Below are 23907 nucleotides of genomic sequence, written 5' to 3' on the forward strand. Positions count from 1 at the left end.
TTTAATAAATATTACTTTAAAAAAAATATATAAACCAGCTTCTTCTGGTTCCCAAAACAAAGAAGGTTCAGCATAACCTCATTACAACTTATTCCACCCCCTGCTCTCAGCAGAAAGGAAACTTCCTGATCAGCTAAAATATTCCAGCTAGAGAAAACATCAGCTTTGACTCACACAGATTAAAACCAACAGAACCTTCTTGAACCAATAGACTAGGAATGATCTCTATACATTAGATCAACAATTTTCTTTTCCTGAAAAATGCAGCCATGACACTTTCAGGTCAACACCAACAGTTTGAATTGCGCTTGGAAATGCACTGGGAGCCAGGGAAGATCCTTTAGGACCAGTGATATGTGGTCTAGGCAGCTGCTCCCAGTTACTAGTCCAGCTGTCACATTCTGAATTAGTTGCTGTTTCTGTTTCACCTTCAAAGGTAGCTCCATGTAGAGCGCATTGCAGTAGACCAAGCAGGAGGTAACCAGAGCATTGACCACTCTAGTGACACAGTCTGCAGGCTGGTAGGGTCTGCCTGCCACCTGTCCCCCAGGGACAGTGCTTCTGTCTTGTCAGGATTCAACCTCAATCTGTTAGCCGCCATTTATCCGCAAACCACCAAGGCCACCAACACAGGCCATTCACTATCTTCACTGGTTCCAATTTAAAATATAGGAAGAGCTGGGTATCACCCACATGCCTCTGAACACCCAGCCAAAAACCCCTGATGATCTCTCCCAGCGGCTTCATATAGATCTTTTTTTTTTTTTTGCAACATAGTTTTTATTGATTCAACATAAATAAAATTAAGCAAACAATTTCATGTAGTTCTACAAATTCATTCTTAAGACTTCCTTCGACCTCTCCGCAAATCTTTCGTTGTCTATCTTACACATACTTTCGCATCTCCTATCTATTGACATTATTTCATTCCTTTCCACCGTTTTCCTTTTGATAATAATCTTGCTATTCTCACAGAGTTCTTTTAAACCCTACTAGCGTTATTTGTCCCTCACTTAATTTGTCCAGATATTCCACAAATTTTCCCCAGTCTTCTATAAACCTTTGATCTTTTAGATATCTAACTTTCCCCGTCAATCTGTCTAGTTCCGCATAGTTTAGTAGTTTCTCTCTCCACTCCTCAATTGTCGGTATCTTCTGTTGTTTCCAGTTTTGGGCAAGTAAGACTCTTGCTGCAGTTGTAGCATATTGGAAGAATTTGCAATCTTTGCTCTTAATCTCTTTTCCTGACAAACCTAGTAGAAAGGCCTCTGGTTTTTTCCCAAAAGTACATTTTAAAATTCTTTTCATTTCCATGTATACCTCTTCCCAGAAACCCTTGACCTTTTTACAATCCCACCACATGTGGTAGAAGGTTCCCTCTTCTTCCCTGCATTTCCAGCATTTATTACATGTTTTATACATTTTTGCTAGTTTCGCAGGGGTGATATACCAACGATATAACATCTTCATTAAATTTTCCTTCAATGTTACACATGCAGTGAATTTAAGATTTTTTTTCCATAATTTCTCCCATTCTTCATAATAAATGTTGTAGCCGAAGTCCCTTGCCCAGTGTATCATTACCGACTTTACTTCCTCATCTATTAGGTTCCACTCTAGTAACTGATTGTACATTTTTGATAAGATTTTATGGTCATTATTTATTATCTCAATCTGGAATTTTGATTCTTTTTCTACATATCCTCTGTCTTTAATATCTTTCCTAACCACTTCGTTAATTTGGAGATAATGAAACCAATCAAACACCTTTTCCTTAACCTGATCATAGGGTTTTAATTTCCACTTCCCCCCTTCTTTAGTTAACAGTTGTTCATAAGTAATCCATTTATCACTCATATTAATTTTTTTGACACTCGTGGCTTCTAGTGGGGACATCCAATGCGGAACCTTAGGTTCCAATAAGAATCCATTCCTCTCCCAAACTTCTATTAGAGGGCCTTTAAATATGTGACTTCCAAATCCCTTGTGTACCTTCTTCTTCTCATAACATAGATACGCGTGCCACCCAAATCTGTTATCGTGGCCCTCCAGATCCAAGAGTTCTTTATTTTCTAGTTTTATCCATGGTTTTATCCAGCACAGGCACGATGCCTCATAGTATAGTTTCAAATCTGGGAGTGCAAATCCCCCCCTTTCTTTTGCCTCTGTCAATAATTTAAACTGGATCCTTGGTTTCTTACCCTGCCATACGTACTTCGAGATCTCTCTTTGCCACTCTTTAAATATCCCTATGCCTTTGATTACCGGAATATTCTGAAATAAAAACAACATTCTCGGTAATACATTCATCTTGATTATGGCTATCCTGCCCCAAAAAGATAATTTCAACTTTCCCCACGTCATCAAATCCCTTTTAATCTCCTTCCATATCACTTCATAGTTATTCTTGAATAATTCTATATTTTTGGGGGTTATCCATATTCCTAAATATTTCACCTTTCTAGCCACCTCTATCTCTGTTTGTTGTTGTAATTCTTCAATTGTACTTAGATCTATATTCTTTGTCATTAATTTAGTCTTACTTTTGTTTAGCTTAAAACCCGCCACCGTGCCAAATTGTTCTAATTCTTCCAATACCTCTTTTATTGAGTTTATCGGATCCTCTAATGTTATTAACAGATCATCCGCGAATGCTTTAACTTTATATTCATTTCGTCTAATTGTTATCCCTCTTATCTTCTTATTTTGTCTTAATGAATTTAATAACACTTCCAAAACAGTTATAAACAGCAGTGGGGATAACGGGCAACCCTGCCTTGTTCCCTTCTCTATCTTTATTTCTTCTGATACCACATTGTTTATAATCAATTTCGCTTTTTGCTCCGTATAGATTGCTTTTATTCTGTTGAAAAACTCTGTGCCTACCTCCATATATTCTAGTTGTTTTAATAAGAAATCCCAGTTTGTGTTATCGAACGCTTTCTCTGCATCCACAAACACCAATATAGCTTGTTTGTCACTTTTGGCCGACAGATATTCTATAATATTTATTATATTTCTTATGTTGTCCTTCATCTGCCTCCCCAGCAAAAAACCTGATTGATCTCCATGAATATAGTCTAGCAATATAGTCTTCATTCTGTTTGCCAGTATTCCTGTAAAAATTTTATAATCTATGTTTAACAATGAAATCGGCCTGTAGTTTTTAACTTGTGATAAATCTACATCTTGCTTTGGAATTAATGTTATGAATGCCTCCTTCCATGTTTCTGGTATTTCTCTTTCTTTTAAGATGTTATTTATCACTTCTTTTAATGGGAGTAGTAATACATCTTTCATTTCCTTATAGTAGCTAGCCGTGAATCCGTCCGGACCTGGTGCTTTCCCTCTTTTTAGTTCTTTTATTACTTTTTCTATTTCCTCTGTCTCTATTGGAGTATTCAATTGTTCTTTTTTCTCTACTGGTATCTTTTGAACCTTTTTATCCTTTAAGAATCTTTCTATTTTCCTCAAGTTAAATCTCTCTCTGTTTTTGTATAAACCACTGTAGTAGTCTACAAATGCTTTCCTTACTTCCTTAGGATTGGTTTTCTCTTCTCCATCTACTATTATTTTATTTATTGTACTCTGTTCCTTCCTCTTTTTTATCTGCCATGCCAGCAGTTTTCCCGATTTATTTGAGAATTCAAAACTTTTCAGCCTCAATTTTTTGATGTTCCACTCCACTTCTCTATTTATTAGCATCGCAAATTGAGACTGCAATGCTTTAATATTCTCTTTCACTCTCTGGTTATTTGGTTTTTGAATTAACTTTTGTTCATTATCCATTATCTGTTTTAATATCTCTTTTTTCCATTTTTCTCTTCCTTTGTTTTTGATCACACTTTGCTGGATGAAGAAACCCCTCATCACTGCCTTGCTTGCATCCCATACCACCTTTGTTTTAGTACCTTTATTCATATTATCCTTAAAATATTCTGTTAGCCTTTTCTGAGCTTTTTCAATCATTTCTTGGTCATCCAACAGGTAGTCTTTTAGTCTCCACCTAAAAGTTCTTTCTTCCTGGTCCTTCAGCTCTAATTTTATTGGATTGTGATCGGATAAAGTTTTAGCTTGGATTTCCACCTTTAGAATTCTTGGAGTTAACTCATTTGAGGTCCAAATCTGGTCGATTTGGGACAACGACTGGTTAGGTTCAGAATAATACGTAAACTGTTTTACCAACGGGTGTCTAAGTCTCCAACTGTCAATCAAATTACAGTTTTTGACTCATGAGAAGAAAGTTCTAGGTAACTTTCCATCCTTACCACTTCCCTCTCTAAGTCTATCCATTTCTAAGGAGACCACCCCGTTCATATCCCCCAGTATTATCATTTTCTGGTCTACGTATTCTAATAATTTTTCTTCCAGTTTTTTAAAGAAATCGGACTTGTTGCCATTTGGAGCATATATCCCGATAATAATTAGATTTTCTCCTTGCCACTTTATTTGAACCACCATTATCCTTCCCTCTTCATCCTTAAAAATTTGTTGTGCTTCAATTTGCCTTTTAATATATATAACCACTCCTCTCTTTTTATCTTTATCTGAGGAGATAAACTCGTTTCCCAATCTTTTGTTTGTCAATACTCTTTTATGTCTTCTTGCTATGTGTGTTTCTTGTAGACAAATGATATCTGAGTTTTCTTTTTTTAGTATTTGTTCAATTTTATTTCGTTTTTTCTTGTCATTCATCCCATTAATATTCCAGCTAGTAATTTTTAATGCCATGATGAATAGATTTAATCCTGTTTATTTCCTTTTTATGCTTTAACTATTTCTTATGCTTCCTGTTCTTCTTCTTCTCCTCCTCTACTTTCTACTTCTTCCTCAGACTCTGTACCTCCCGCTGCTTCTTCCCCTTTTTCTTCTTCTTTTTCTAGTCTCAATTCTTTATATTTTCTCAAGAATTTCCCCGTTTCCTCTGGGCTTGTCAACCTGTGCCTTTTGCTCCTATAGGTAAATGAGATCCCTTCCGGGAATTCCCATTTAAACTCTATGTTGTTTTTCTTTAACGTTTGCACAAGTGCCTTGTAAGATTCTCTTCGTTTCAGTATTCTAATTGGTATGTCTTTGAAAATTATTATGTAATTTCCATTAATACACAATCTTTTTTCTCTGTTTTTTTGCAAAATCATATTTCTCATTTCCTTATCTCTGAATGTAATCAGGCAATCTCCCACAATTTTTTTAACCCTAGTTGTTTAAACTTTTAGTCTAAAAGCGGATTGTATCGTTCTCGCTACCTCCTCTGTTGGTAATTCCATCCATTGTGCCAGTTCTACTATCAATTTCTCCTTAATATTTTCTCCTTGTGTTTCTGGTACTGCCCTGAGTCTCAGATTATTCTCCCTCTGTCTCAATTCATGCATAGCTATTGTATCTTTCATCTCTTCTTGTGCTTTGTTCAATTCTAACACCTCTATTTTCAGTTTGTCCTCTTCCCGCCTTACCTCTCTTATTTCTAATTTCGTTTTTTTCAAACCTTCTTCTACAGCTTGTGTTCTCCTAAAAACTTCCTTTATTTGTCCTTTTAGTTCATTAACTGTTTCATCTATTTTTTTGTCCATTTTCCCTATCTTACTGTCTACTTGTTCTAATTTCTCTTCTAGATTTTTCTCACTTTGTCTAATTTCTGCAAACATTCTTAATATATCTGTTCTGAAGTCTGCTTCCTGTTTGGATCCCTTTCTTTCTATTGGAGTCCCTCCCTCAGCTCTTTTTGCTGTGTTCGACATTGTTTCTATCAAATTCCAAAATCCCTACTCTTCAATTTTATAATTATCAATTGTCACTTATATATTATCAATGTACACCTTGCTCCCTCCCTGGTCCGAAATGTTAAATATAAGCAACTGTTTTTACACAATCCTCGATATAATCACCAGGTTTTACCCAATTACCAATATCCTCAACCCCAGATTTTAACCACTAAGTTTTACACTCAATAATAATGTTCACTTTAGTACGTCCAAAGGGGAATTATCAACGTTCCTGCATTCCGACCATTCTTTCGTTCTTCTTCTTGCCTCTACTCCAATTAGTCCGAATATTTACTTTGGGGCCCTTTTCTTTTACTTTAATATTACCAGACTTCAGTTTGCCAGACACAAATTATTCTCAAATTTAAGATCCTGTGTGCCAATATTATGAGAGGATTTTTCAACCCAAGTGAAGGTGGTCAGGGTGCTATTCTATCCGCCAATGTCTTTGTCAGTCAGTAGTCACACTAGTCTCTGTTTCAATTAGTTAATTAGGACCTGTTAAGATTTAGGTTAAGAAATGGAAAAATTAAATAGCGCAGGAGAGGGTCCTCAAATCTGTACAATCCTTCATTAAAGATGTGACAATGCGAGCATATCTCCAAAAACCAATTGTTTTATCTTATTTTGTCCACTAGGTGTCCTTCTTTGTCTTTATCAAGCAAACGCCTTCTTTTCTAAGGTAACTTCCTGGAAGTGAGAGAGTAGTTTCCAAAAACTCATTAGATATCCGTTAACTCTCACAACATCCCAGTTCCCAGAGTCCTTAAATGTCCCATCCGATACTGCCAACCGAGAATAATGCAGTCTCTATTAGTTATAATTTCCAGTTATACTCCGTTTAACTTCTCTCAGCACCTCCAATCCTGTTTCTTCTGTTTTCTTATCCCTTGCTTTCTCGCTGCTGGAACACTGCTAAAAAACACTGCTAAGATGGAGGACGGGTCTTCTCTCCTCTTCTAATCTACACGCCAGCTCATTAGGGATTTACAGCTCTCAAATAATACTTTCTGTTCCCTGTTAAAGTTCAGCCGGCTTTTGATACTAAGTATCCTCTCTCTGCCAGCTATTTTTAAAGTTGCAACTTTTCAGGGAAACGGATGTAATACGCTAATACATTTCACTCTCTCTCGCCACTCTGGAGATTACCTTGCGCCTTGTAGATTCCGAACAACGGCCGAACTCTGCTTATTTCTTAAACTCCCGAGATTTTTTTTTATTCAAAACGTTTACCAAGTATAGTTTAGTCCCAGGTTTCGTCTAGTTTGAGGGCGTCGCGCTTCTCTCGGCGAGACCGGGGCTTCGCTGCTTGGAGGTAGGTAATGGCTTCCCTTTGACCTGCCGCTCCACCCGCCGTTCTCTTCACTTCATTTATTTTGAAGCTACCTGACGGTCGAGCGAGCCGCTGATGGTCTTGCAGGGTTCCTAGCCCTCTTGACACCTTTCAAGAGGTATTTGGGGGGGGGGCTTCCGCGCCCTTCAGCACCCCCTTTCCCCCAAAGTAGCTCGGGATTTTCCCAGCGGCAAAATCCCCTCCCGCAACGAGAATGCACTCCACCGGAAGTCCCGGCTTCATATAGATCTTAAAAAGCATGGGGAGAGGACAGAGCCCCGAGGCACCCCACAAGTGAAAGCCCAGGGGTCTGAACACTCATCCCCCAACACCATTTTCTGGACATGGCCCAGGAGAAAGGAGGGGAACCACTGCATAGCAGGGTCCCCAGCACCCCAGAGGGTCCAGAAGGATACAATGGTCAAAGGTCTCCAAAGCCACTGAGAGATCCAGCAGAACCAGGAAACAGCTTTCCCCTCAGACTCTAGCCCATCAGAGATCATCACGCAGCACAACCAGGACAGTTTCTGTTGCATGATGAGGCCTGAATCCCAACTGGAAGGATCATGGTGGCAGAAGCTTTCCTGGTCCTGCACCCCCAAAAGCTCCAGGCACAGGACTTTCATTAGCTTTGAAGGGGCCATCAGATACTTGGTGATCTTTTCTTCAAAAGACAAATATTCTGAATACTTTTTAATTGATGTATGATATAAACAGCACTTCTGTTTTACATATTCCACATTGGAGAGATTTTGATACACAGGTCTGAGTTCATCGCTCCCCCTGAAACTGCTGTGTTAGCAGTCCTGCCAGCCTGGACAGTGTGTTTGGGGGTTCAGGGCTGCCTAGACAACAAGACCCCCTTCTCAGCCTGGCTTATATGGTCCCAAGGAAAACAGAGCAGTATGTTAGGCACCAGCTTGGCTGCAGGAGTGAGTGGAAGGAGGTGTGCAGGACACCATCCAACCATCTTAGAGAGTCCACTCTGGATTTGTGTGAGTTTTCCTCCATAGCTTTTTCTTCTCCTGAAGATAACTCACGAGGAAGCGAAGGAGTGCACCAAAGTATTACGACCAGAGTTTTCCTTCTCAAAGTGTTCCCTTCCCAGGTTGACGAGCCCCATCTACCCTTCACTTTCCTCTGCAGAATGGGCAGAATCTGCCTTCTTGACTGTGGGATTCACTGTTGTTCTCATCCTCTCCATCCACCAGGGCCTGCCTTCACCTCAACAGAATTCCCTCATACACCAAGGATTTGAGACCCATCAGCTATCCTCACCTGGTTTAGCCACCCAGTTTAAGCCGTTCCTGGGATTGTGGGCCCCTATTCCATCCTGACAGCTTCTGGAAGAAACAGGTGAGAGCTGAGTGCAGGCTGGGGACCAATGGTGGATACATTACCCCATAAGGTGCATGACATTTCCCCTACCAAAGGTACTACCGCTCCCCTAACACCCCATGACATCGTATGATTATGATCTTTAAGACAGAACAGGAATAAATTCATGTCCCCAGAAATAACACAACTTCAGGCCATTAGTGAATCAATACTACATTTCCAAGGTACTACATATTCCACTAAGTACAGTTTATCATTTTCCCTAGAATATCCTGCTTTTCAGTGTCATTTTAGGATAGTCCTGTGTCAAAAGACGGGCACGAGATCAGATAGCACATCGTTCTTTAAAAAATCAAGCTGCTTTATGAACATTGGTTGAGGATTAGGAAAGGTTGCTGGTGCATTACTATCATTTGACATGGCAATTTCATTTCCTGAAAGCTGGGAACATGGGTAGGAGGTGAGGGAATGTAGGAGACGTGGAAATAGGAGAAGGTGCTAATGGAGCTTGATGTGTTCTCTTTCCCTTTGTTCACTTCCTTGAAATCAAAACAGGATTCCCTTTCTTCCCACTCTGAAGAAGGAGATGGAGAAGACAGTAAAAACTCTAGAGGATTGGGTACTTGTCCCACCCATTAGGAATAGAAATTAAAATGTGTGAAATGCGGACAATGCATCATTGAATGAGCACACATAGTTCACATCAACGACCTCCAACAGGGGAGAAAACATTTAATGGTATGGAGTGTGGGAAACGTTTCACTGATATTGGAAAACTTAGAACACATCAACGGACTCATACAGGGGAGAAACCATATAAATGTATAGAGTGCGGAAAGAGCTTTAGTGATAATGGAAACCTTAGAAGTCATCAACGGAATCACACAGGGGAGAAACCGTATAAATGTATAGAGTGCGGAAAGAGCTACAGTCATAATGGACACCTTAGAACACATCAACGGACTCATACAGGGGAGAAACCATTTAAATGTATAGAGTGCGGAAAGGGCTTTAGTGATAATGGAAGCCTTAGAAGTCATCAACGGGCTCACACAGGGGAGAAACCATATAAATGTATAGAGTGCGGAAAGAGCTTCAGTCATAATGGACCCCTTAAATTACACCAGCGGATTCACACAGGGGAGAAACCATTTAAATGCCTGGAGTGCGGAAAGAGCTTTAGTGATAATGGAAACCTTAGAAGTCATCAACGGACTCACACAGGGGAGAAACCATATAAATGTATAGAGTGCGGAAAGAGCTTTAGTGATAATGGAAACCTTAGAAGTCATCAACGGACTCACACAGGGGAGAAACCATATAAATGTATAGAGTGCGGAAAGAGCTTCAGTCATAATGGACCCCTTAAATTACACCAGCGGATTCACACAGGGGAGAAACCATTTAAATGCCTGGAGTGCGGAAAGAGCTTTAGTGATAATGGAAACCTTAGAAGTCATCAACGGACTCACACAGGGGAGAAACCATTTAAATGCCTGGAGTGCGGAAAGAGCTTCAGTCGTAATGGACCCCTTAAATTACACCAGTGGATTCACACAGGGGAGAAACCATTTAAATGCCTGGAGTGCGGAAAGAGCTTTAGTGATAATGGAAACCTTAGAAGTCATCAACGGACTCACACAGGGGAGAAACCATATAAATGTATAGAGTGCGGAAAGAGCTTCAGTCAGAATGGACACCTTAGAACACATCAACGGACTCACAGCGGAGAAACCATTTAAATGTATAGAGTGCGGAAAGGGCTTTAGTGATAATGGAAGCCTTAGAAGTCATCAACGGACTCACACAGGGGGGAAACCATATAAATGTATAGAGTGTGGAAAGAGCTTTAGTGATAATGGACACCTTAGAAGGCATCAACGGACTCACACAGGGGAGAAACCATATAAATGTATGGAGTGCGGAAAGAGCTTCAGTCGGAATGGAATCCTTAAATTACACCAGCGGATTCACACAGGGGAGAAACCATATAAATGTATAGAGTGCGGAAAGAGCTTTAGTAATAATGGAAACCTTAGAAGTCATCAACGGACTCACACAGGGGAGAAACCATATAAATGTATAGAGTGCGGAAAGAGCTTCAGTCAGAATGGAGACCTTAGAACACATCAACGGACTCACACAGGGGAGAAACCATTTAAATGCATGGAGTGTGGAAAGAGCTTTAGTGGTAATGGAAATCTTAGGAAATATCAGCAGACACACAGGGCGGAAACTGTTTAAATGTATGGACTGTGGAACGAGCTCATTCAGAGTGGAACCCTTGATTTATGTCAAGAAACTCACACAAAACACAAACCTTATAAATATCAGGAAAGTAGATAGAGGTTCAGTCCTAGTGGAAGTTCTAAATCAACAGACTCATGGACAGGAAGAACTTTAGGAGTTGAAACTCTACAAACCATCAACAAACTCAAAGAGGAGAAGCAGTTTAAATGAAAAGAGTACAAAAAGTGCTTTATTTACAATGGAGTGTTTAAGGAACATCCAGGGACTCTCACATGGAAGAACCCATTTTGATGTCTGGAGTGCGGGACGTCTTCCTCTCGGAGTCCACTCTTTTCTTCACAGAAATGAACTCAGCAGGAAATCAGTCATTAACACATGTTGTGTATGCGAAGTTCTGGAATTTATGTGTAAAACTGTATAGTAATGAAATATTGAAGGCAGTGTCAAACAATGTGATTATAATCTAAGATGTAAAGTACCTTTTGATAGAGAAGGGGTGAGGGTTTATCTGGATTTCTGGTGGTCAGTGAGGATTAGGGCCGGGCGATATATTTTTCCATATTGGTTTCTAGACCACATCATGATAACCTTTCAAAAACAATTGATATGGCAACACCCCACAGATCACAGTGTCTGGGATGCTCATTTGCCTGGAAGCAGCCGGCAGAAAGCTTTGCTTCGTGAAGCCCCAGCAGATGCCAAGTTGCTGACTTCCCTCCAAAACCACATGAAGGGAAACACACCTCCATTGCCCTGTGTCCTTCCAGCCTCTTTCCTCCCTTGCTCTCTTCTGCCGGTTTGTGTGCCTGACTTAGATATACTGTGTGCTGTATTTCTTTACAGCTGAAACTGGATTTGCTCTCAGAAGCAAAGTTTTGTGTATCACTGGGGGCCCAGGGAGAACTGTATGCTTTGAAAACTCAGTAAACTATTACTGAAGAACTCCTACTGCCTCTGTGTGTGTTTTTGAGCTCAGCGTGGGAATTGCTCTACACATGGCCCCTACCCTGCCAATACTTGGCTCATGCCCTGCAGTTGCTGTACTCAAGAATGCAAGATGGGTGCATCTGTGTGTGACTTGCTTTTGCACCAAACTCTCTCACCACCACCACCACATGATCTCTGAATACTGCTTCTTCACTAGAACTTCCTCCTACGTGTTCTGAAGAAAACTTAAAATGCTGTAATTTAATGGGAGATTTTCCCCAAGCCTTATTGCAAGAGGGGGAAGGTGGGGCTGCAGGTACCACGGAAGTCTCCTGACGGGCCCATCTTCCCTCATGAACCCCATGGGGCAACCCCAGAGCTCCTGCTTATTCTGGGGTTTGGGGAAGATAGTATTGTTTATGTTTTGTTGATGATCTTCTGATGTTTTGGAAGAATCAGGCTTTGTACCAAAGCACCCTAGCTCAGCTGAAAGAGCACTTTGACATGAAGGATCTTGGTGAGGTATCCAACTATCTTTCTCTGCAGGTGGAGAGGGACCAAGCAGGTAATTTTCTGGTACAGCAAACACAGAAAATTGCTGATGTATTAACCAGGTTGAATTTGGTTGATGCAAACCCAGCAGACACACCGATGGTGACAGGTTACCAGGTAGATAGTACTGCTGAAGCGTTTTCTGACACTACGCTGTACAGATGCATTCTAGGCAAGTTGAATTTTATGGCTAGATGCTCAAGACCTGACATAGCTGTAAGCACTAACCTGCCTAGCAGACATGCCAACAATCCTACTGTTCAGGATTGGAAAGCTCTGAAGCGCATAGCCCGCTATTTGAAAGGGACTATGCACTACAGGCTGAGGTTCACCAGTCAGAAGACTGGAGGTCTTGAAATCTTTGCAGATGCTAGTCTTGGAAGTGACACCACGGATGGTACAAGCACTTCTGGAGTATGCTACAAGTATAACCACTGTCTGTTTGACTGGCTGTGCAAGAAGCAGACGACAGTAAGCCTAAGTTCCTGTCAAGCAGAACTCAATGCTCTGTCATTTTCACTCATGGATTGTGAATGGTTGATGCAACTGTTTAAGGACATCAGAGTTTCTGTGAAATGTCCTATACAAGTGTATCAAGACAATAGATCCTGTTTGGCTTTGCTGAACTCAGAGAGTTGCAAGCAAAGAACCAAGTACTTGCAGATTAAGTTACATCATGCAAGAGAGTGTATTCAGAAAGGACTCATTCAGGGAGAAATGTAAAGTATTGCACTTGGGCAAAAAAAATGAGAGGCAGAAATACAAGATGGGTGACACCTGGCTTGAGAGCAGTACATGTGAAAAGGATCTAGGAGTCTTGGTTGACCACAAACAGTTGGTTGAGCCAACAGTGTGACGTGTCAGCTAAAAAAGCCAATGCAATTCTGGGCTGCATCAATAGGAGTATAGCATCTAGATCAAGGGAAGTAATAGTGCCATTGTATTCTGTTTTTTTAATATAAATTTTTTATTAACGTTTCAAAAGTTTTTATCACAGCAAAGACAAAACAAAAACAATAACATAAACAAAAAACAATATAAAAAGAAAAAACCCATATAATTTCAACCCTTAATTTCTTATAACTTACTTTCCCGACTTCCTCATACCTCCCCTTTCTGTATCCCAATTTCTGACTAAATTTTTCAGCAAATCCTTCCCTTACTTTTAACTTGATTTTAATGTTACTTATTTTCTTTAACTTGACCGTTACCGCTAATAACCACATATTTTCTAATCCAACATCATTTTAACATTCATTAATTTTACAATATTTCTTTAAATAGTCCTTAAATTTTTTCCAATCTTCTTCCGCTGTTTCTCTTCCCTGGTTTCGGATTCTGCTCGTCATCTCTGCCAGACCCATATAGTCTATCACCTTCATCTGCCATTCTTCCAAGGTGGGTAGATCTTGTGTCTTCCAATACTTTGCGATGAGTATTCTTGCTGCTGTTGTAGCATACATAAAAAATGTTCTGTCCTTCTTTAACACCTCTTGGCCGACAATACCCAAGAGAAAGGCCTCTGGTTTCTTCAGGAACGTATATTTAAATACTTTTTTCAATTTATTGTAGATCATTTCCCAGAACGCCTTAATCTTTGGGCACGTCCACCAAAGGTGAAAGAATGTGCCTTCATTTTCTTTACATTTCCAACATTTATTATCAGGCAAATGATAAATTTTTGCAAGCTTGACTGGGGTCACGTACCACCTATAAATCATTTTCATAATATTTTCTCTTAAGGCATTACATGCCGTAAATTTCATCCCGGTGGTCCACAACTTTTCCCAGTCAGCAAACATAATGTTATGACCAATATCCTGTGCCCACTTAATCATTGCAGATTTAACCATTTCATCTTGTATATTCCATTTCAACAGCAAGTTATACATTCTTGACAGGTTCTTAGTACTGGATTCTAACAGTTCAGTCTCCAATTTTGATTTTTCCACCTGGAAGCCAATTTTCCTGTCCATCTTAAAAACCTCCATTATTTGATAGTAATGAAGCCAATCTCTCACTTTTCCTTTTAATTTCTCAAAACTTTGCAATTTCAATCTGTCCCCTTCTTGTTCCAAAATTTCCCAATATCTCAGCCATTTAGCCTCCATATTAAGTTTTTTAACAGCTTTTGCCTCCATTGGTGACAACCACCTTGGAGTTTTACTTTCCGACAAGTCTTTGTATCTAATCCAGACATTATATAGTGCTTTCCTGACAATATGGTTTTTAAAACCCTTATGAGCTTTGGCCTTGTCGTACCACAGATATGCATGCCACCCAAAAATATTGTTAAAACCTTCTAAGTCCAAAATGTCAGTGTTCTCAAGAAGTAGCCAGTCTTTCAACCAGCAGAAAGCTGCTGATTCATAGTAAAGTTTAAGGTCTGGCAGGGCAAATCCGCCCCTTTCCTTTGTATCAGTTAATATCTTAAATTTTATTCTGGGCTTCTTGCCCTGCCAGACAAATTTAGAAATATCTTTCTGCCACTTCTTGAAACAATCCATCTTGTCCAATATTTGCAATGTTTGAAACAAAAACAACATTCTAGGCAATACATTCATCTTTATAACCGCAATTCGACCCAACAAGGAAAGCATCATATTTGACCAAATTTCTAGATCTTTTTTCACTTCTGTCCAAGATTTCTCATAGTTGTCTTTAAATAAGTTCAAATTTTTGCTGTCATATTTATCCCCAAATATTTCACTTTCTTAACCACAGTTAACCCTGTCTCATTCTGAAACCTTTCTTTTTCAAATGATGTTAAATTTTTCTCCAATACCTTCATTTTAGACTTATTCAATTTAAATCCTGCTACTTGACCAAACTCTTGAATTAGTTCCAAAACCCTTTTTGTACTAGATTCAGGCTCTTGTAAAGTAAGTACCAAATCATCTACAAATGCTCTCAGTTTGTACTGTTTGGCTCTGACCTGCACTCCTTTAACCAACTGGTCCCTTCTAATCATGTTCAGCAAAACCTCCAGGACTGATATAAAAAGTAGTGGAGAGATTGGGCATCCCTGACGTGTCCCTTTTTCTATCTTAAATTCTTCCGTAACCACATTATTTACAATAAGTTTTGCTTCTTGTTCAGAGTATATCGCACCTATACCGTTTTCAAACCCTTGGCCTACCCCCATCCCCCGGAGATTCTTCATCATAAAACTCCAAGAAATATTGTCAAAGGCTTTCTCAGCATCCACAAATATCAAAATTGCTTTAGTGTTTATGTTCACTTCCAGCTTTTCCAAAATATCAACTATATTCCTTACATTATCTGATAAATGTCTTCTCGGGAGAAAGCCTGCTTGGTCTCTGTGAATCTCCTCCATCAAAACTATTTTCAGCCTTTTTGCTAAAATGTCAGCAAAAATTTTGTAATCCACATTTAATAACGAAATAGGGCGGTAGTTTTTAAGTTGAGTCTTTTCCGTCTCTGTGTTCGGTATAAGTGTGATGTAGGCCTCTTTCCGCGTAGTGACATTGTATTCTGCTCTGGTCAGACCTCACCTGGAGTACTGTGTCCAGTTCTGGGCACCACAGTTCAAGAAGGACACTGACAAACTGGAACGTGTCCAGAGGAGGGCAACCAAAATGGTCAAAGGCCTGGAAACGATGCCTTATGAGGAACGGCTAAGGGAGCTGGGCATGTTTCGCCTGGAGAAGAGGAGGTTAAGGGGTGATATGATAGCCATGTTCAAATATATAAAGGGTTGTCACATAGAGGAGGGAGAAAGGTTGTTTTCTGCTGCTCCAGAGAAGCGGACATGGAGCAATGGATCCAAACTGCAAGAAAGAAGATTCCACCTAAACATTAGGAAGAACTTCCTGACAGTAAGAGCTGTTTGACAGTGGAATTTGCTGCCAAGGAGTGTGGTGGAGTCTCCTTCTTTGGAGGTCTTTAAGCAGAGGCTTGACAACCATATGTCAGGAGTGCTCTGATGGTGTTTCCTGCTTGGCAGGGGGTTGGACTCGATGGCCCTTGTGGTCTCCTCCAACTCTATGATTCTATGATTTTATGATTCTATAGGTGTCCTACATGGCAGGAAATGAAATTCCTGCTGATCTGTTGTCTAAGGTTGTTAACAGAGAACAACGTAAGGTTTACGTACAGAGGTTGCAATTGGGTTGAACCACAGGTACTAAAGGTTACACGGAAAGGGGGAGGATGTTAGGATATTTCCGTTCCACCTTAAAAGGGAGCAGGCTTTGTGAGTCACAGAGTCTGCGTATTTCCTGTTCACAGGATGTTTCTGTTTTGATAGAGCTGTTCTCTCTCTCTCTCTCTATGCCTGAACACGCAAGCAGGCAGTCATGTTTTTCCCTTTGTTCTGACCAACGCTGAATAAACTTCTAAATAATGCTCTCCTGCGTGCATCTTTCGCTGTGCGGATTTCTGCTGATAGAGCGTGCATCAGCTCTGGAATGTGGCAAGCTATTTTCTGGAGCTCGTGTCGCTAATTGCTGATACTGTATCTACGGGAGATCCATGGATCGTCCGGAGGCGACGTGGGGGCCATGATGGGCTTTTTCTCCCTGGCAGTATCCCAACAGTTATATCTTTAAAGTTTAATATTACAAATATTATGCCTGAATGTATCCTTTCAACTTGACAGCTCAGGGAAGTTACCTAGCTTTAAAAATAATATAAAATCATCTCCTTTCCCAGTTTCCTCCATTCCAAAGCTATTTTCCCCTTGAAAAAGGACTCCAGGACGTTCCCAGAGGTGACAATTGCTGGGCTCATTGTTAGCCAAAGGAAGCCAAATCTCATCACCTGACTCGCCTCAGGCTCCAGACATGCAAAGGAACTTCTATTGTACTTTTGGGTGGTGGTACTTAAGAAGAAGAAAAAGAAGAAGAGTTTGGACTTGATATCCCGCCTTTCACTCCCTTCAGGAGTCTCCAAGCGGCTAACATTCTCCTTTCCCTTCCTCCCCCACAACAAACACTCTGTGAGGTGAGTGGGGCTGAGAGACTTCAAAGAAGTGTGACTGGCCCAAGGTCACCCAGCAGCTGCATGTGGAGGAGTGGGGAAGTGAACCCGGTTCCCCAGATTGCGAGACTACCGCTCTTAACCACTACACCACACTGGCTCTCTATATCATAGACATATTTATCTATGCTAATCTTATACCTGAGTCTTGCCCTGCCATGTCTGCTTATGCTAATCTTCTACCAAGGACTTGTCTGGACATGTTTGCCAAGGTTAACCCCTCCCCTTTTGTGACATGTCAGTGATGTAGCAATGATGCTGTACGAACTGTATTCTGGCATATGGTGGGAAAGTTTTAAAAGTCTTTGTCAAGGGAGCACCTAGGGGTCAGAACACTCCTCTCCCAAGACCACTTTCTGAACAAGGCCCAGGAGGAAGGAGGGGAACCACTGCAGAGCAGGGCCCCCAGCTCCCCTAGAGGGTCCAGAAGGATACCATGGTCGATGGTCTCCAAAGCCGCTTAGAGATCCAGCAGAACCAGGAAACAGTTTTCCCCTCGGACTCTAGCACATCGGAGATCATCATCCAGTGCAACCAGTGCTGTTTTAGTCCCATGATGAGGCCTGAATCCCACTTGGAAGGATAATGGTGGAAGAAGCTTTCCTGCTGTTCCAGGTACCCCCCTCCCCAGTCATTCAGTTTGTACTTACACGACACACACAACATACACAACGTTTTTCTTATAAATTTATAGTAAATCAACTGTACATCAGATTTACCGTATTTTCCCCTCTATAACACGCAGATTTTTTCTCCTAAAAAGTAAGTGGAAATGTCCATGCGTGTTATTGAGCGAATGTGTGGTCCCTGGAGCCGACTGGCCCGAGTGCATCACACATTTTCTTTGAGGGTCATCTTCGTTGTGGTCAGCAGAAGCCAGGGAAGTGCTTGCTAGGAGGTTTGGCCACTCTGCAGCGCGACTGTGTGTTTGCTAGTGTGTGTGCTTTGTGAGTGTGTGGTTGCCTGTGTTTGTTCGCTAGCGTGGGTGCTTGGAGGGAGTGAGAGAGTGACGGACTGCTGCATCTTCTCCTGCAATTTGCCTTTTAAAAAATTGGAAGCAGCGGGGCAGTAAAAACCCCTCCCCTCCAGGCAAGCAGAGGGGAAAGCAGAGCGTCCTTCCTTCTAATTCCTCTCCGTGCTGTGCTCTGGTGCTGCTGCTGCGTCTAGGGACTCGCAGGCAACATGCAGGTGGGGGGGGGGAGAGAGAAAGAGCGAGCTGGCTGGCTTGGGTGGGTGGGTGGGGGGGGAACTTTTGCCTTCCTTTCCTCCCTCTGGTAAAACCCCTCTCCTGCATTCTTAGCCAGCTGTTTCTCCGCACACCCCTCTCAGTCCTCCTTGCCCCTTCTATGTTTTTCCTTCCCTCCCCACTTAAAACATGGTTACAAAGCACGGATCCTCAGGATCTTTGCATTGGGTCACCCCAAATTCACCATCAGATCACATAGCAATAATCTGATGCAAAAACAGGGCTGCAATGGTGCAAAAACGTGGTTACAAAGCACGGATCCACATGGATCCTCAGGATCTTTGCATTGGGTCACCCCAAATTCACCATCAGATCACATAGCATATCCATGGCTACAGCCTGCACCAAAAAAAATCACGCACCCACTGTTGCCTGGGGCTGCAATGGTGCAAAAACTTGGTTACAAAGCACAGATCCACATGGATTAACAGGATTTTTGCATTGGGCTTCATTAACACTGGTCCTGCACCCCCAAAAGCTCCAGGCACAAGACTTTCATTAGCATTGAAGGGGCCATCGGATACTTGGTGATCTTTTCTTCAAAAGACAAATATTCTGAATAATTTTTAATTGATGTATGATATAAACAGCACTTCTGTTTTACATATTCCACATTGGAGAGATTTTGATAAACAGGTCTGAGTTCATCGCTCCCCCCGAAACTGCTGTGTTAGCAGTCCTGCCAGCCTGGACAGTGTGTTTGGGGGTCCTGGGCTGCCTAGACAACAAGACCCCCTTCTCAGCCTGGCTTATATGGTCCCAAGGAAAGCAGAGCAGTACGTTAGGCACCAGCTTGGCTGCAGGAGTTGAATGAAGAAGATGTGCAGGACACCATCCAACTGTCTTAGAGAGTCCACTCTGGATTTGTGTAATTTCTCCTCCATAGCCTTTTCTTCTCCTGAAGATAACTCACGAGGAAGCGAAGGAGTGCACCAAAGTATTACGACCAAAGTTTTCCTTCTCGAGGAGCTCCCTTCCCAGGTTGATGAGCCCCATCTGCCCTTCACTTTCCTCTGCAGAATGGGCAGAATCTGCCTTCTTGACTGTGGGATTCACTGTTGTTCTCATCCTCTCCATCCACCAGGGCCTTTCTTCACCTGCAGCAGAATTCCCCAACCCACCAAGAATTTGAGACCCATCAGATATCCTCACCTGGTTTAGCCGGTCGGTTGAAGCTGTTCCTGGGATTGTGGCCCGTATTGCATCCTGAAAGCTTCTGGAAGCCAGAGGTGAGAGCTGAGTGCAGGGTGGGGACCAATGGTGGATAAATTACCCCAGAAGGTGCATGACATTTCCCCCACCAAAGGTACTACCGCTCCCCTAACACCCCATGACATCGTATGATTATGATCTTTAAGACAGAACAGGAATAAATTCATGTCCCCTTCAAGCCATTAATGAATCAATACTACATTTTCAAGATACTACACATTCCACTAAGTACAGTTTATCTATTTGCCTTGAATATGCTGCTTTTTGGTGTCGTTTTAGGATAGTCCTGCATCAGAAGACGGGCACAAGATCAGACAGCACATCGTTCTTTAAAATATCAAGCTGCTTTATTAACATTGATTGAAGATTTTGAAGGAGATGGAGAAGACAGTCAGAACTCCAGGGGAAGCATACCAGCACATCCACAGTATCAACATGGACACTTAAGATTACATCAACGGACTCACACAAGGGAAAAAACTTTTAAATGTCTGGATTGTGGAAAGAGCTTCTATCGGAGTGATAAACTTAGGAGACATCAACGGATTCACACGGGGGAGAAACCATTTAAATGCATGGAGTGTGGAAAGCGCTTCAGTCAGAATGGAAACCTTAGAACACATCAACGGACTCACACAGGGGAGAAACCATTTAAATGCATGGAGTGCGGAAAGAGCTTCTATCGGAGTGATAAACTTAGAACACATCAACGGACTCACACAGGGGAGAAACCATATTATTGTATGGAGTGTGGAAAGGGCTTTACTGATAATGGAACCCTTAGAACACATCAACAGACTCACACAGGGGAGAAACCATTTAAATGCATGGAGTGCAGAAAGAGCTTCAGTCAGAGTGGACACCTCAATATACATCTACAGACTCACACAGGGGAGAAACCATATAAATGTATGGAGTGCGGAAAGAGCTTTAAGGATAATGGAAGACTTAGAAGACATCAACAGACTCACACGGGGGAGAAACCATTTAAATGCATGGAGTGTGGAAAGTGCTTCAGTCAGAGTGGACACTTCAATTTACATCTACAGACTCACACAGGGGAGAAACCATATAAATGTAGGGAGTGTGAAAAGAGCTTTAGTGATAATGGAAACCTTAGAAGACATCAACGGACTCACACAGGGGAGAAACCATTTAAATGCCTGGAGTGCAGAAAGAGCTTTAGTGATAATGGAAACCTTAGAAGACATCAACGGACTCACACAAGGGAGAAACCATTTAAATGTTTGGATTGTGGAAAGAGCTTCAGTCGGAATGGAGAACTTAAATTGCACCAGAAGATTCACACAGGGGAGAAACCATTTAAATGTTTGGAGTGCAGAAAGATCTTTAGTGATAATGGAAACCTTAGAAGACATCAACGGACTCACACAGGAGAGAAACCATTTAAATGCCTGGAGTGCGGAAAGAGCTTTTCTTATAATGAAAACCTTAGAAGACATCAACGGACTCACACAGGAGAGAAACCATTTAAATGTCTGGAGTGCGGAAAGAGCTTTTCTGATAATGAACACCTTAGAAGACATCAATGGACTCACACAGGAGAGAAACCATTTAAATGCCTGGAGTGCAGAAAGAGCTTTTCTGATAATGAACACCTTAGAAGACATCAACAGACTCACACAGGGGAGAAACCATATAAATGTATAGAGTGCGGAAAGAGGTTTAGTGATAATGGAACCCTTAGAAGACATCAACGGACTCATACAGGGGAGAAACCATATAAATGTATAGAGTGCAGAAAGAGCTTTAGTGATAAGGTAAGCCTTAGAACACATCAACGGACTCACACAGGGGAGAAACCATATAAATGTATGGAGTGTGAGAAGAGTTTTAGTATTAGTGGAAGCCTTAGAAGACATCAACGGACTCACACAGGGGAGAAACCATTTAAATGCTTGGAGTGCGGAAAGAGCTTCAGTCAGAATGCAACCCTTAGAAGACATCAACGGACTCACACAGGGGAGAAACCTTTTAATGGCATGGAGTGCGGAAAGAGCTTCAGTCAGATTGGACACCTCAATATACATCTACAGACTCACACAGGGGAGAAACCATATAAATGTCTGGAGTGCGGAAAGAGCTTTTCTGATAATGAACACTTTAGAAGACATCAACGGACTCACACAGGAGAGAAACCATTTAAATGCCTGGAGTGCGGAAAGAGCTTTACTGATAATGAACACCTTAGAACACATCAACGGACTCACACAGGGGAGAAACCATTTAAATGCATGGAGTGCGGAAAGAGCTTCAGTCAGAGTGGACACCTCAATATACATCTACAGACTCACACAGGGGAGAAACGATTTAAATGCATGGAGTGCGGAAAGAGCTTCAGTCAGAGTGGACACCTCAATATACATCTACAGACTCACACAGGGGAGAAACCATATAAATGCATGGAGTGCGGAAAGAGCTTCAGTCAGAATGCAACCCTTAGAAGACATCAACGGACTCACACAGGGGAGAAACCTTTTAATTGCATTGAGTGTGGAAAGAGCTTCAGTCAGAATGGAATCCTTAGAAAACATCAGCAGACACACAGGGGAGAAACTGTTTAAATGTATGGCCTGTGGAAGGAGCTTCAGTCAGACTGGAACCCTTGATTTATGTCAACAAACTCACACAAAACACAAACCTTATAAATATCAGGAAAGTAGATAGAGGTTCAGTCCTAGTACAAGATCTAAATCAACAGATTCACAGACAGGAAGAACTTTAGGAGTTGAAGCTATACAAACAATCAACAAACTCAAAGAGGAGAAGCAGTTTAAATGAAAAGATTGCAAAAGTGCTTTATTTACATACACTTCAGGTTACAGACTCTGCTAACCCAGAAATAGTACCTTGAGTTATGTACTTTGCTTCAGCATGAGAACAGAAATGGTGCTCCAGTGGCGTGGCTGCTGCAGGTTGCCCCATTAGCTAAAGTGGTGATTCAGGTTAAGAACAGTTTCAGGCTAAGAACGGACAAATTAAGTACTTAACCCGAGGTATCACTGTATGGTTGTAAACCAAGGTTCCACTGTATACCCCCAAAGGCTATAAAAACTCCTAGGTCTGGCCAATAAACTCAGGAGCCAGGAGGAGATAAGAGTCCGACAATTTTATTACAGGCCATCAGTATTGGGAATGGGAAAGGACCTTTCAACTTTTTAAAGAAAATTATGGGATGAGAGACTACTCAACAGCCCAGCTTGCCAGGGTACAAGTCCCCTGTGGGTCCATGCGGTCAGTAAATGAAGGAAATTCCAGCCAAGCAATTTGGAGCAAAGAGCAGTCAGTAGACTGAGATCCTTTATTGTTGTGCAACAGGTTCAAACAGCAGTGAGGGAACTCTGACCCTGGGGCAACACTGACTTTTTAAACTTTCCCACCAAATCCCAGGATACAGTTCGCACAGCATCATCAATGCATCATTGCTACATCACTAAAACGTCAGAAAGGGGAGGATTACACAAGATTAGCATAGACAGATATGTCAGGGCAACACCCAAGTACAATATTAGGCAAACATGTCTCAAGTACCCACCACCCAAAAGGACAACAGAACTTCCTTTAATGTCTGCAGCCTGGTGAGATTTGGCTGGTGATGAGATTTGGCTTCCCTTGGCTAACAGTGAGCCCAGCAATTGTCACCTCTGGGCATTTCCTGGGGTAGGAGGTGTGTCTACACATCTTCACCCTTGGGGAGGTGGTGCTGGTTTCTGTGTGTTGCCACTGTGCCGTGCTCTTGGAGTCACAAGACTCTGTTTTGCATTCCAGAGACATTCCAGACTGTTGGAAGTCTCACGGAAGACAGGAGATGGATGTGATGTTATTGTTTCCTGTTCCCTTGTTTTTCAGTTGCTCTCTGCTTTCACAGAGAGAGCATGTATATTTCTTTTCTATCTGCGTAGTTATAAATAAAACTCTTTAGCAATGTAGCAAATAAACTTCTCGTCCTTCCCTGCATGCTGGATACTCTGCTGAATCGGGAGGGTGCTTGGAGCCTCATCAAAGGCTCGGGTCATTAATCATCATCGGAGGAGCTCGGTCGAACCCATGTCCGACAGGTGGCAGGAAAAAAGAGTCCTTTTTCCAAGGGCAAAATAGCTTTGGAATGGAGGAAACTGGCAAAGGAGTTGATTTTATATGATTTTTTAAAGCTAGGTATCTTCCCTGAGCTGTTAAGCCAAAAGGATACATTCAGGCATAATATTTGTAACATTTAACAACTTTAAGGATGTGCCCCACCCCGCCTTGTAATTTCTGTAACAAAT

At 41.6% G+C, this 23907-nt stretch overlaps 1 protein-coding gene and 2 long non-coding RNA genes across 4 annotated transcripts in view; all 3 read left to right on the forward strand.

Annotated features, from left to right (window-relative positions):
• The window catches only part of LOC144329040 (uncharacterized), a 34735-nt gene that overhangs the window by 4413 nt on the left and 6415 nt on the right, over positions 1-23907 (forward strand). Inside the window, exon 3 of one of the 2 annotated variants that reach the window (XR_013394477.1) lies at positions 8307-8451. This is a non-coding gene — a long non-coding RNA (uncharacterized LOC144329040). Of the gene's footprint in view, positions 1-8306; positions 8453-23907 lie in introns of those variants that run through there. The other variant, XR_013394478.1, reaches the window with a different exon arrangement.
• On the forward strand, positions 9984-23580 carry LOC144329039 (uncharacterized). The gene is made up of 3 exons (XM_077935482.1): positions 9984-10624; positions 15177-15192; positions 20154-23580. Exons 1-3 carry the CDS (start codon positions 10126-10128, stop codon positions 22204-22206), a joined length of 2568 nt encoding a protein of 855 aa, XP_077791608.1. The 5' UTR covers positions 9984-10125; the 3' UTR covers positions 22207-23580.
• On the forward strand, positions 17479-20043 carry LOC114605973 (uncharacterized). Its single transcript, XR_013394481.1, has 3 exons — positions 17479-17778; positions 19494-19638; positions 19901-20043. It is a non-coding gene; the product is annotated as an uncharacterized LOC114605973 (long non-coding RNA).

Source organism: Podarcis muralis, chromosome 10 (genome assembly GCF_964188315.1).
Source record: "Podarcis muralis chromosome 10, rPodMur119.hap1.1, whole genome shotgun sequence".
Classification (NCBI taxonomy): domain Eukaryota; kingdom Metazoa; phylum Chordata; class Lepidosauria; order Squamata; family Lacertidae; genus Podarcis; species Podarcis muralis.